General features: G+C 42.5%; 1 protein-coding gene across 4 annotated transcripts in view; it reads left to right on the top strand.

Moving 5' to 3' along the window:
* Nucleotides 1–14,061, top strand: part of EEA1 (early endosome antigen 1) — a 168,726-nt gene that overhangs the window by 121,885 nt on the left and 32,780 nt on the right. For all 4 annotated transcript variants that reach the window (XM_066591518.1, XM_066591519.1, XM_066591517.1 and 1 more), the window contains 4 exons: nucleotides 1,850–1,963; nucleotides 3,119–3,240; nucleotides 6,917–7,072; nucleotides 12,987–13,103. In XM_066591518.1, the coding sequence (XP_066447615.1) occupies nucleotides 1,850–1,963; nucleotides 3,119–3,240; nucleotides 6,917–7,072; nucleotides 12,987–13,103 (509 nt within the window). The remainder of the gene's footprint in view (nucleotides 1–1,849; nucleotides 1,964–3,118; nucleotides 3,241–6,916; nucleotides 7,073–12,986; nucleotides 13,104–14,061) is intronic.

The following is a 14,061-nucleotide window of genomic DNA, read 5'->3' as shown; positions in this document are numbered from 1 at the left end:
GGTCTTCTTGCTGTCTTCTATGGAGCCGCTCGTGCCAGAGAGCGGCTCCGTGTAGCTCCGCCCCGTCACGTGCCGATTCCAGCCAATCAGGAGGCTGGAATCGGCAGTGGACCGCACAGAAGAGCTGCGGTCCACGAAGATAGAGGATCCCGGCGGCCATCTTCAGCGGTAAGTATTGAAGTCACCGGACCGCCGGGATTCAGGTAAGCGCTGTGCGGGTGGTTTTTTTAACCCCTGCATCGGGGTTGTCTCGCGCCGAACGGGGGGGGGGTTTAAAAAAAAAAAAAACCCGTTTCGGCGCGGGACATCTCCTTTAAGATAAAAAAAGGAACGATTTAGAGTGCTAGAATAAAACTATGCTCAGATGATAATAAAAAAGGAGGTCTCGTTTATTTGTTGATTATTTTCATAAACCCAGATAGTCCCTTTAAGAGAAAGGTCTTTATGACCTATTAGAATCTCCGTATAACATCTAATAATTAGATTTTATTATTGTTTTCTTTTCCCTCATTCTCCCTCCTGTTATAATTCGAGGGTGTTAGTAAATTCCCCTATCAGAAATTCTCATAGGTAATATCATGTAGAGGGAGAGGAGATGATCACAGAGAATAGTGATTATTCTAGTCGCAGAGGAGATTGTCGACCAGAGCACTATATCCCTGCATTAAATAGAGTTATGTATTCCTCTGAATGTCTAGAATACTGGGGTCCTATATCAGGCTTGAAACAGTAAATATATCACCACAATAAGTAATATGCAAATACCATGGGGAAGTTGCTCATATATATCTGCAATCACCAAGGGATAGGTGCACATCCCAAATTCAAGTGGTGTATATTACTGAGGCTGGCTTATCATTTGATGAATAGTGCAAGGTATACCTTGTATATCAAGGAATAACCAATAGACTGATCCGTTTAGCCAGGGGTGCTGGTTTCCTGATCCCCCAAGTGGAGTAAGAAAGCAAAACCCCTGAGCGATGATGTCAACTATATTTGCAGTTGGGTAAATGGCAATATGTTGCTTCGTGTTCTCAACCTGCAAACTGCTACATTGCTACTTCTGATCTCAACTGAGAAGTAGATATGATTGGATCCTATGTAAACAATGCTCTGCCAGCTATATACATCAGGAGCTACAGAGATCCCCCACTTAATAAGGAGGCTTGTACGGAACGCGGTTGCGGGCAGTAGTATGTCATGTGGCCAAGTTGCCGAATTTCACCACGGATTTCTGCAGTTTGTGATGTCCTTGTCGGCCCCACAACTTGTACAGGTGCTGCACCTTGAAACCCACTGTGTACCAGTATTTAACTCTGGAAAACTCCTAGCTTTACTAACCTCTGGAGATCTTTTCTAACACAGACAACCCCTTTGTTTCTCACTTTGGATGGCCTTTTAGGTGGTACATTTAGGCCTATGTCACACGAACGTATATGCACAGCATTTTGCGTGCACAAAATTTGCAAATGCACTACACAATGTTTAGAACCCATTGATTTCATTGGGTTTGTTCACATAAATGTGTTTTGCGCACGCTTTTCATTTGCGCAAAGAAATATGCAGCATACTCTCTTTTCCTGCGCATTTGCGGAAAAAAATAGCACATATTGAACTCATTACGCTAATTGTCCATTTCAATAAATGGGGAGTATGGCTGTTTTTTTTTTTTTTTTTGCATTCTCAAACACGCAATGCCTATTACGTAAATGAGCTCATAAATGTGCTTATGCCGTGTGACCGTGGCATTAGAGCACAATTTGTAACCTGGTCTTATGGGCTAGAACAGGCAAGCCAGGGACAGATTTACTTGGAGTATAAAATTAACCAAAAAGTCTATGCATTGCAGAACTTCAGTCACTGGAACAGCAGCTGGAAGAAGCCAGGACGGAGATCTTCAATATTAAGCAGATGAAGGATTTGTTTGAGCAGAAAGCGGCACAGATGGCGACTGAATTGGTCGGTAAGTGTGTATGTACAGGTGTATTTAGTGGATGGTTTAGTCTTGGTCTGAAATACTGTAACTGCCAATCTTTATTCTTGGAGTATAAATTCAATAGGTAAACCATCTAACTACAAGCTGCCCTTTAACCATTTCACATGGTAGATGTCAAGTTCCTGGATAACTAGTATCTCATCCTTATATTTAATAGCACAGTGGAAATCATGTAAAGCTGCCTACACATTGGGAATTTAAAGGGACTCTTATCACTCACTTTTAGCCTTATAAGCTAAGCTTGTGGGCTGAAAGTAGCTGACAGAGTCTCTTTAACATCGCCAATTTCTGAATGACTTGTTCATGGTTAATCTATGAAGGTTGTCATCTTGGATGATCGTGCCCCTTAATGACGAAGCCTGTTTGCGCACTTAGTGACGGAGCCAAAGTTTAGAAATCTGACGTGTCACTTTAAAGGCCCATTTAGATACAACTATTATCGCTCAAAAGCAGTCTTTTGAGCGATAATCGTTGTGTGCATTTATACGGCAAGACGATCGCTCAAAATTCGCTCAAATGGCAGTTTGAGTGACAGTTTTGAGCATTCACTTTGTATAAGCTCTTAAGTAGCTAATTGGCTATTAGTGTGAAAAGGAGCTTATTAGTGTTTAAATGAAGGCTCCCACTGTATACAGAAGACAGTGGGAGCGCTGTCTTCTGTATACAGCTGCTGTATTCTCGGAGCGCTCAGCTGGTATACATGTTTTTACGTCCCTGAGGATTAAAGCCCACAAAGCTAGGATGTAAAAAGGCAATGGGGCCGTCACTAAGGGGTTGAGTTAAAATGACAATTCACACTTAACAACTAATCCGTCTCAGCCCTTATCTGTGGTCTAGTGTGGGCTTCCATTGATGAATGACTTTTCAACTACAGCACCGACAATAACTAAAAATAATCACAGATCAACTCTTTGACAGATATCTGCCATTGGCCGGCATCTGTTACGCTTATTTGTGTCACAAAAAGGCACTGAGGTTTGGCAGAAAATTGTTTAAATCTATTTTTTTCCACCATCCAAATTCTCTAGCGTTTGGAGCAGCTTTAGGCTCTTACTCATTGTTTATGTACCTTACATGACAATTCCCAAGTGTGTTTATTTGCTCTTTGTTTTTTCAATATAGAGTTGAAGGCTTCATATGATGAAGAAAAAAGTCACCTTGCTGCTGCGGAGGAGAAAGTGAAAACTTTAAACCAGGAGCTACAGATTAGATCACGCGTAATAGAAGATGTGAAGACCGAGTTGGTAAATGCTGTCTTATGCCTCTTTTACACAGGACAAGAATCAAACTATTCTTGTTTGCCCGAGCGAACAAGCTGGTGACGTTATTAGTTCTCGTGCGCTAATCGTTCGGTGTTTCACATTCCTAAACGAATAGTGTTTAAACTGCCCAATAAGAACGAGCCGGGGCTGATTTTTATGCCATCTGAAACTGAAGGAGAAGTGCCTGATTCTTGTTCGTTGTTGGCTGCATTTAAACTGAACAATTATTGTTCACTTTCGCTCATTTGAACAATCTAATCGTTCAGTCGAAATGCAGCAGTAGTCTTATATTATCATTAGAGATGAGCGAACGTACTCGGATAGGCACTACTCGTCCGAGTAATGTGCCTTATCCGAGTACCGCTCTACTCGTGCTGAAAGATTCGGGGCGCTCCGCTGCTGACAGGTGAGTTGCGGCGGGGAGCGGGGCAGAGCGGGCGGGAGAGAAGGAGAGAAAAATCTCCCCTCCGTTCCTCCCCGCTCTCCCCTGCAGCTCCCCGCTCCGCAGCGCGTCCCGAATCTTTCAGCACGAGCGGGGAGGTACTCGGATAAGGCACATTACTCGGACGAGTAGTGCCTATCCGAGTACGTTCGCTCATCTCTAATTATCATACATATATTTCAGGACCAAGGGTTGTTAAAGCTTTTTGGACGAATACATTCTAAGGGTGGATTCAGACGACCGTATATCGGCTCTGTTTTCACGCCGAGCCGATATACGGTGTCCTCATCTGCGGGGGAGGGGGGGATGGAAGAGCCAGGAGCAGGAACTGAGCTCCCGCCCCCTCTGCCTCCTCTCCACCCCCTCTCCGCCCCTCTGCACTATTTGCAATGAAAGGAGGCGGGACTAAGTTCCGAGAATTAGCAGAGCCCTGTCCCGCCTCTCCCCATTGCAAATAGGGCAGAGAGGGGGCGGGAGCTCAGAGCACTGCTCCAGGCTCTTCCAGCCCCCCCCTGCGCAGAGAGACGACGTATATCGGCTGGGCGTGAAAACCGAGCCGATATAGTCGTCTGAATCCAGCCTAAAGCTGAATTTTTTTAAACCTTTTTTTTTTCAATTTTATAGTCGCCAATTTTTATATATATATATATATATATATATATATATATATATATATATAATATAAAATTTTTAAAAAAAAAGTTTTTTTTTTTTTTTTAGTTACTGGGGATTCAGGCTATTAAAGGATCCAAATGGAATTGTTAGCTTTTTGATTTGTCTGCGTTATATAGAAAAAACTAACTTTTCTAATTTCTTGTCCCTTGTTCTCCAATGTAATTACTAGAACCAATTAAATTTGCCACGTAAAATACTCCTCTAATTCTAAAATATATAAAGATACCAGATGTGCACGTTACTAGGTGACTGATGCTGCCAGTACTACCCAAAGCTAAGACCTCCATTAAGGTTTTAAGCCTGACTTCCTAATGCCCCTTTTATACAGGCAGAGAATCTCACGATTCTCGTTTGCCCAAGCGAATGAGCAGGTGATGGGCAGCGTGTTTTTAGACTGCACAGTTCTCATTCACTAATTGTTATGGTTTCACATTCCTAGGTAAATCACTGAATGATCAGTGTTTAAAGGGGTTTCCCAGGGTAATGCTGTTGATGACCTATCCTCAGGATAGCTCATCAATAGTTGATCGGCTGGGGTCCGTCGCTCGGGACCCCGACCGATTAGCTGTGTGGACGCATGCCGTCAGGGCCGCAAATACACAGAGATCGGAGCGGAAGCCTCTGCTGCGACCTCTGTGTAGTGGCCGGCGCTTGTAACTGCAGGCTCTCATTGAAATTCATATGAGTGGTGCCTGAAGTTACAAGTGCTGGCCACTACACAGAGGTCGCAGTAGAGGCTTTTGCTACTTCAGCTCTGAACTGTTTGTATTTGCAGTACTGACAGCATGCGCCCGCTCAGCTCATTGGTCGGGGTCCCGAGCGATGGACTCCAGCTGATCAACTATTGATGACCTATCCTGATGATAGGTCATCAATAGTATTTCCATGGAAAACCCCTTTAAACTGCATGAGCCGGTGCTAATTTTTTTTTTTTGCTGGCTGAAACTGTTGTGCTGTGGCATCTGCATTGTGCAGAATGCATTATAAATGTGTGCACTAGAAGGAGAGGAGCTTTGGTAACTTTTGTTGTTTTATGACTACTTTATTTTAATAAAAAGAAGAACCTGGCACTTACATTTGACACCATTTTGACATTTTGGTATATAAAACACATAATTACTTCACATCTTTGTGCCATTAGTAAAGTCATCGTCTCACTGTGACAGTCCAGTCCGGATAATTGCAGTATTATAGTAAGTGATCCGTCATACAATTGTCAACTTAAACAGGCAGATTGAAAGCACAAAAACATTATATTAATATTTTAACTAATGGAGTTTACATTTGGAATGATTAATAATTACCATGCGGTAAACAGTAAAAAATTGATACTGGAGTTAATTGACTTGTGTAAACCAGTGCTAAGCAAATCTCAATTTAATCTTTCTCTCCAACCTCCGTTCTATTTTGAAGTTTAGCAACTTTCAGGATGTAGCCGGCAGCAACGTATAAAGCTTAAAGCATGCCCTCGATTTATTTAATCATTTAAATAAATAAAAGGCCTTCATAAATCAGTAGTTAACACTGCATGGTAAGGTTACAGCTGTCCATAGAATACTATGAAGAAAGGATGGGAGAAGGAAGCAGGAGACTGGCTACTAATCTCCGACAAACAGCATACAACAGCAGTCCTGCTTCCCTATCTCTGCTGCGCATCGTCAGAAGCGGCCGTAACGTGGAGGACTGTATTGAGCACTGCAGCTGTGAATCCAGCATAAGGGTTATTTCACACGGGTGCTGCTATATTTGGCCGCCCACATCGCGTCCAAGTTGTGGCTGCCTCTCCTGTTTACTCGCCCATATAGTATATATGCCGCAGACCGGAATACCGTTAAGGGGGGGGGGGGGGGGGCTGCAGCAGTCACATGTCGTGGTACGGAACAACCCGGAAGGACGGAGTGGTTGTGATGTAAGACATGGGAAACCCCTTTAAGGAGGTTGGGGGGGGGGGGGGGGGGGGGACTCTGATAAGTGAAAAAATTAGACATTTTTCTATAATAAGATATATGAAAAAGTTTCTTACCTTCATTTGTACTGTTGATTTATGTGAAGCTTTTATGACTGGAGGGGCTCTTTAACATTATGGCTGTTAGAATGGATAATGGCGACCTTGTATAGTGTTACCTTGCATAGATTCTGTGTACCCTGGTAACATTGAGAGGGGTATCTGATGAGATGCGGTCCGATTCCATGAAAATGCTAATAAAGAGTGAGAAGCCTTTACTTGATCCTTGTACTGTGCTGGGGACAATGTTACGTGATCATTGCACTTTAGTGGTCACTTTATACAAGGTAACATGAACTTTTCTAGAATTCAAAAATAGAACCCGTTCTTAGAAATGTTTAGTGTAAATGACAACAATTCTTTAGCTTGGACTAGATTTTGTAAGGCAAACAAAATACTTAATTATTAAATTTTGATTTATGTTTTAATTTTCAAGAAAAGAAATGTATTTCCTTCTAAAGTGTAATCTGGGTGGAACATTGTGTCCTGCAGAATCTTCTAGCCTTATGTATAGTTATAGTCTTTTTGCCTCCTAGTTACAACGACCTGGAATTGAAGACGTGGCTGTGTTGAAAAAAGAGCTCATCCAGGTTCAGACTCTGATGGATAAAACCACTATGGAACGTGAAAAAGAATCGGAGAAGCTGAAAGATGACTGCAAGCAACTGCAAATGCAAAATGCGAACTCTGAGGTAAACAGTCGTAGTGGAAAACCTAAAACCAAGCCATGCCATCTGCATTATTACTGAGTGATTTATAGGTACAGAATGGTGGGGACTAAGTATTGGCTTGTGGAAATTGGAATCCCCTAATCTAGGCTTTTCTTCTGCATTTAATAAATGCAACTTAATCCATCAGTACCGAATTTGATAGTGTAAAACTTGGAAGCACATCGTCACATATGGCAATAGTCGATTGTATGGCCTTTCTCACACTCTTTTTTTTTTTTTTTTTTTTTTTTTTTTTTTTTCTTCAAATTTTGTCTTCTACATTTGTGTCTCTTCTGGAGCTTCAGCTATTTGTGTTCTTTGTTTCTGAGTGACATTTAGTACCAAGCAACATGCACCTTCATCAAACTATTCCATAAACTTCCTAGAACAATGCAGAATGTAGCCTAGCGGATGTGCCAGGAAAATAACTTAGATCAGTGTTCCCCAACTCCAGTCCTCAGGGACCCCCAACAGGTCATGTTTTCAGGATTTCCTCAGTATTGCACAGGTGATGTAATTATTGGCGGTGCCTCACACATTGCCAGCGGTGTTCTTACCATAGGATTTCCTGAAAACATGACCTGTTGGCAGTCCCTGAGGACTGGAGTTGGGGACCTCTGACTTAGAGAACCAGTCGGCACCTTTTGAGCCCCACATAGTGATGAGGGAACAGGACGTCAAGGGAGATGCTTTCCATACTCACTGGGTTACCGCATTGTGCCCCGGAGAAATTGGCGTATGCACAGTGGGATTGTTTTGGTTTCTTTTTACTTTTTCGGACTGCTTTTATGCATGCTCTTCTAAAGATCAATGGGAGAGAGTGTGCACATAGCCTTCTGAAAAGAGTCCCACTTTGTGTACGTGCTGATTTCTCGGGGTCTCTGAGCTGGAATGGGGGACCGATACCCTCACTTTTTGAGCCTGATAACATAGTTATCCGTCTTTTTATAGCTCTCCAAAATGATTTATGAGTGGGTGAGGGGCATTCAGGACCCCCAAACTACTCCTGGGGCATTTAAAGTGTTAACATGCGGCCCGCGGACACCATAGTCATATTACAGTCCATGCCACAGTCATGTCACGCTAGCCGCTAGTACTAAAAGCTAAACTTTAACTTTCCGCTGGCAGCAGTAGCTGCTTGCATTACATAACTGTGCAGGATAGAGGACCTTCAGTGAATGAGTCATGTGACCAGCCAGTCAGGGAAGGTCCTTTTTAGGCCCTCAAGTGCTGGTGTGGCAGAATATTTAACATACAGTATTTTGAGCTCTTTATATATGCTGCAGTAAGTCTGTCTGATATGTATAATGCATTGCAAGGAAAAAAGTTATGTGATTCTACCTCGGCTTTTTTTTTAGGTATAAGTATATTGTAAATGTAAATTGTTAGTTTCTCAAACGTTTAGTTTAATTCTTAGACTATAAAATAGATAGGATTTTAGCGGCTTACTAAAAATCTTACTCCAGCCCAAGAGGTTTGGCCCCTACCTACTGCGCAGTTGTGCAGGCTTAGCATAGACCATTGAGCTCTAGACTGTTCTGCGTCACTATTGCAGTTTTTGCAGCCAGTTAAACAATGTAGTTTTTACTGTAACAAAAACTGCAATATGAGGCATTAGGGTTACGGTGAATTCTGAATATGCACTATAATAATTTATTGCCATACATAAAAGTATATTCTCCCAATATCTACTTTCTGCTTCACAAGTGCTGGACTTCATTTGCTGTTCACCTTTCATCCATCATCTTTGTCATTTTCTCTCTCTGTCTGCTTGCTAATGGAGATAATCCCATTCAAGGTAATGGTTTAAACCACTGTTGTTGCTTTGTTGAACTGCTGCATAGGAGGACCAGATAGAAATGAATTCCATTTCACTATGAATTTCTGATGGAGTCCAGGGGTTCCATGTCCCACTTTCCTCCTCACCACGCCCTTGCAGTAAGAGCATGCATACTGCCTCTCACTTCAGCTCAGTAGGATTGGCTTCCCTTTTTGCTGTCTCCTAGCGTTGCATGCTCATCCACTGCTTCATTCAAGCTCCTCCACGTTGCAGCTGGCGCAGTCAGGAGGGAAGAGTGACACCTGATGAGTGGCTGGCTCAGTGGTGGGTGATAAGATCCCTCTTGTGGATAGGTGATAAATGTTCATTCTGGGAATGACCTTTTTAACTAGGAACCGTTTTTACACTTTTAGCACCTTTTTGTGAGATCTAAACCCCTACTGTTCTAATAGCGCTTTAATACTTGGTCTTTTCCAGTGTTATTGTATATGCCAGTCTCCCCTCCAACCTCCCATGCTCAGCTCACTGATTCACAGACGTTTCTCCAACCTCTTTCTCTTGTAAAGCAAGAGATACTGATTTACATATGATATAGCTAATTTTTGCATGCTTAATCCCCTAATATCTAGGTTGACCAGAGTGTTCTCACAAGGGATGGGGGACACTTTACTGTCTTTGTGCCTCAGCCAGCAAGTGAAACTGCATAAGGGGTGATGGTTACAGGAGAAGACAACTGGTTAGCACAGCCTTTATATCACATGAGCCTCGTGTGGCGCAGAGAGTGTTAAGGCAGCAGAAATGCAGTCATAAGCTCTCGCTCACTACCTGAAGGTTGTGGGTTCAATCCTCGCTTGCTAGCTGGCTCAAGGTTGATTCAGGCTTCCGAGATCGGTAAAATGAGTACCCAGCTTGCTGGAGGGGTAAAGGATGACTGGGGAAGGCAATGGCAAACCACCCCGCAAAAACAGTCTGCCAAGGAGTCAGTCATGACTCAGTGCTTGCACCAGGGGACTTTACCTTTTACCGTATATCACACAAGTAAGGGCCACCCACACAAAATGTATGAAGAGAAGAGAATGATGCAGGGGGAGGAAAAGACTCAGAATCCGCAGGTTACACACCTTTCTGGCTGCAATACTAGTATACATGGTGATTCAGAAAGAACGGTGCAGAAGTAAAGGTGATTTCTTCATATATGAGTTGATATACAAGAATATCCTGAAAAGATAGAAGAACTTTTCGTGTTATTAATGCACCTTTACAGATGTTTGATATTGGCACCATTGGTGATGCTGGATTACCTAAAACAATGCATCTCTGCTGCAGTGGAATCGATAATACAGGATACACCAGTCCACATTTGGGCAAAAGTGGACTATTGACTTGACGTTTGCCGTGTCACCAACGGGTCTCATATCAGACATTTGTAAGGTGCATTAAAAACTTGAGTTCTTCTATCTTTTCATGGTGTTCTGGCTGTTCTATGTCAATTCGTGCATGAATGAATCAGCTTTGCTTTGCCCCATTCTCTTTGAATCACCTGCCCAAGGATGTAAATGAATATTAAGTATAGAGAGATGAAGCAAGGATTATTGTTTTGTAGTAATACTTACACTTTAAGCAGTCCTATTGTGTTACGGGTTCTGGGTGTGATAACGTTCTCTCTGCATACCCCTTCATGCCTCAGGGCTTATATTTACGCTCTGGGTGAAAAGAGGCTCTCACAAATGAGGGTACATTTATGTCCCATGAACGGCATGGGCTCAGAAGCTGAGCCCTTGCCATCTGCAGCGGGAGTCGGCTGTGACTGACAGCTGGGCTCGCACTACAATAGTGGGGAATGGTGAGAACACAGATCTCCGCTATTAGCCCCTTAAATGCTGTGATCAATGTTGATCACTGCATGTAAAAGGTTCACAGAGGGACCCTTTTTTGAGTCCTTTGCCGTCTTGTTTAAAAAAAATTAAACCTAAAAAAAATCCATATGTTTGCCATGTGGGTTAAAAAGCATGTGAACTTTTATTAAAATTCTCTAAAAAAAACGGAAAAAAACCCACTAAGCATTTTGGTTCTATAAAAAATGCAGTAAAACGGAATAAAAAAGCCATATATACCCCAAAATGGTACGAATAAAGAATTCAGTGCGTCATGCAAAAAAAACAAGTCTTCACAGAACTCTGTTGATTAAAAACATAAAGTTATGAGACTTTTGAATGCAGCGATGCAAAAATGTTTTTTTTCCCTTTTAAAAAAAGGATTTTTATTGTGCAAGTTGAAAAGATCAAAAAAAATTACTTAATATAATTTTGCTGTTGTTGTAATTGTACCGTCCTGTGGTTAAATTTTGTCACCTATGTTGTTTGAATAATACCGGAAAAAAATTGATAATGATTTGTTCAAAAAAATTTTTTAAGGGCATGGAGAAAAAAATTGGGTTATGCAATACATTATATGTAGTAGCAAAATTACAGCATAAGAAGGGATGCTCCAGAATTGTTGTTTTATGGGGAATAAAAAGATTTGAATACTTTCTTTCTTGTCACGTTCATTGGTGGACACAGCACGCACCCAGTTTGCCTCTGAAGTTTTCCTAATTTTTGTTGGGACTTCATCTCTGGATTTCACATGCTTCACGGGGTGTTGCAGACTTAAATATTTTCATTTATGCTGCATGATTAGCGTAAAATAATTAAAAGCAACTCTTAATGGCAAGGCTGTGAATTTTTTTAGTGTTCCAAGTGAATAGGAATTGCTCATGTCTTGGACAGATGGGGATTTGAAGGTATGTGTCCTTGATGTCGATAGCTGTCAGGAACTCCTCCACCCTAACCTCCCCCCCCCCGTTCCATGAATGCTATGATGGATCTCAATGACTCCATGTGAAAATACCGAACCTTGACATATTGATTCAACCTCTTCAGATCCAAAACTGGTCGAGCAGTGCCATCCTTCCGGGGCACCATAAAGAGAATGGAATAGAACCGCTTGTTTCGTTCTAAAGGAGAAACGGGGACTATTAGACAGTTGGGTTTGATACTTTGATACAGTTATCTTTCTGCCATGGAAGGAATAGCTCCGGGGATTCCATTAGTGTGTGCCCCTTATCTCGCCTGCCTTTAGAGAAGAATGGAGTGCTCTGTTTCTCAAGCCCACTAGGGCTGGCTGGTCAGGATCAAACTGTCATTGACCATGCCTCCTTGTCTTCTGAGGGTAGGGTTGTCCTCAAATGGGTAACAGGGAGAGTCTGCACGCCCTGTGTTCCCCAATCCAAAAGGATAACATTTAAAGACCAATGAACAAAGAGGTCTGCCTCCTATGGACACCCAGTTAAAACTGATATTAGCTTGGTGCCGGCAGGAGAGGTATAGCTGGTAGAAGGAGCTGACACAATTTTGCTTCGTGTCCGCCTCCTTGTGGCAGAAGCTATACCCATGGTCTCAGCTGTGTTCCCCAATGCAACGGCCGAGAAACAAGTATTTACTAGAGATGAGCGAACGTACTCCTTCAGGGCAATTACTCGATCGAGTATCGCTTTTTTCGAGTAACTGCCTACTCGGGTGAAAAGATTCGGGGGGCAGCGTGGTGGAGTGGGGGGTAGCAGTGGGGACCGGGGGAGCTCTCTCCCTCTCCCCCTCTCCCCCTCTCCCCACTGCAACCCCCCGGATCTTTTCGCCCGATTTAGGCAGTTACTCGAAAAAAGCAATACTCGATTGAGTAATTGCCCTAAACAAGTACGTTCGCTCATCTCTAGTATTTACTAAAGCGAGTTATGTCAGGAGTGGCGATGGCTTCTCTTTAACAATCCAAAACCTTTTTTTTTTATATCCGATTCCTTTTAGATACCTTACTTGTAAACTTACCAAGAGCTGACAGTCACTGTGTGGGCAGGGAAGCAGGACTGGCAGGGTTTCAGTTGGAGTCCTGGCACCGTTAAAACTTTTGTTTTATTATATGAAAATAATTAAATCATGGGAAACTATATATGCCCAATACCAGGATTTTTTTCTTCTGTGCTCTCCTTAGGGGTGGTATAGTAGACCTGACAGATATGACATTGTTGTTCCAGTATCACCTGATTATTGAAATAAAGTACCGCTACTTGTTTTTTTTTCTCAGGCCACTATTAATCAATTAAAAGCAGAGCTTGAAAAAGGACCCCAGGAAGTTGCAGTGTATGTCCAAGAACTGCAGCAACTCAAAAGTTCCTTGACTGAGCTGTCACAGAAAAACGAGGTATGTAAAATGATCCATATGGAAGCCCATGTATTTATATTGTTTTGATATTTTAATCCTCATTTTGGATTTTGCCCGTAAGCAGAGTTACTTATAATGTATTTGGTACAGATTCATTTTTATCTATTTTTCATACTGGTAGTTCAGATTTATTAACCTTCATCATAACTGTTTGGTTCCTTTTGACCTCTCCCTCAGTTATAACCTTAAAAAAATTAGTTAACAACGTGTAACTTTTTATATGTGAGATTGTAACGTTGATATAAGTGGTTACAATATTAGAGCAAAAGGCTCATTTATTGAAGAAAACTGACCCCCTGAAGGGAGGCTCTAGTACTCTGTACTGTCTAGGTTGGATGTAAGGTGTGATGCAGGCAGACATGGAGGCTCTAGTACCCTGTTGTACCGCCTCTAACTTGGATGTAAGATGTGATGCTGGCAGACATGGAGGCTCTAGTACCCTGTTGTACCGTCTAGGTTGGATGTAAGGTGTGATGCAGGCAGACATGGGGGCTCTAGTACCCTGTTGTACCACCTCTAGCTTGGATACAAGATGTGATACAGGCAGGCATGGAGGCTCTAGTACCCTGTTGTACCGCCTCTAACTTGGATGTAAGGTGTGATGCAGGCAGACATGAAGGCTCTAATAAATACCCTGTTGTACCGCCTTTAGCTTGGATGTGAGGTGTGATGCAGGCAGACATGGAGGCTCTAGTACCCTGTTGAGCCGCCTCTAGTTTGGATACAAGATGTGATACGGGTGGGCATGGGGGCTCTAGTACACTGTTGGTCCGCCTCTAGCTTGGATGTAAGGTGTGTGTTACGGGCAGGGAGGCATTCAGGTTCTGTATGGTATTCTGTGGCATATTGCTCCACACTTGCTATAACTGAGCCTCTATATGGTGCAAACTCATAGGCTGTCAAATTTGGTGTCTCAGATGGTCCCATACACGTCCTT

The sequence above is a fragment of the Eleutherodactylus coqui genome, chromosome 2 (assembly GCF_035609145.1).
Source record: "Eleutherodactylus coqui strain aEleCoq1 chromosome 2, aEleCoq1.hap1, whole genome shotgun sequence".
Taxonomy (NCBI): Eukaryota; Metazoa; Chordata; class Amphibia; order Anura; family Eleutherodactylidae; genus Eleutherodactylus; species Eleutherodactylus coqui.
Note: the sequence above shows the minus strand (reverse complement) of the source record. Positions and strands in the feature narration are given on the sequence as shown.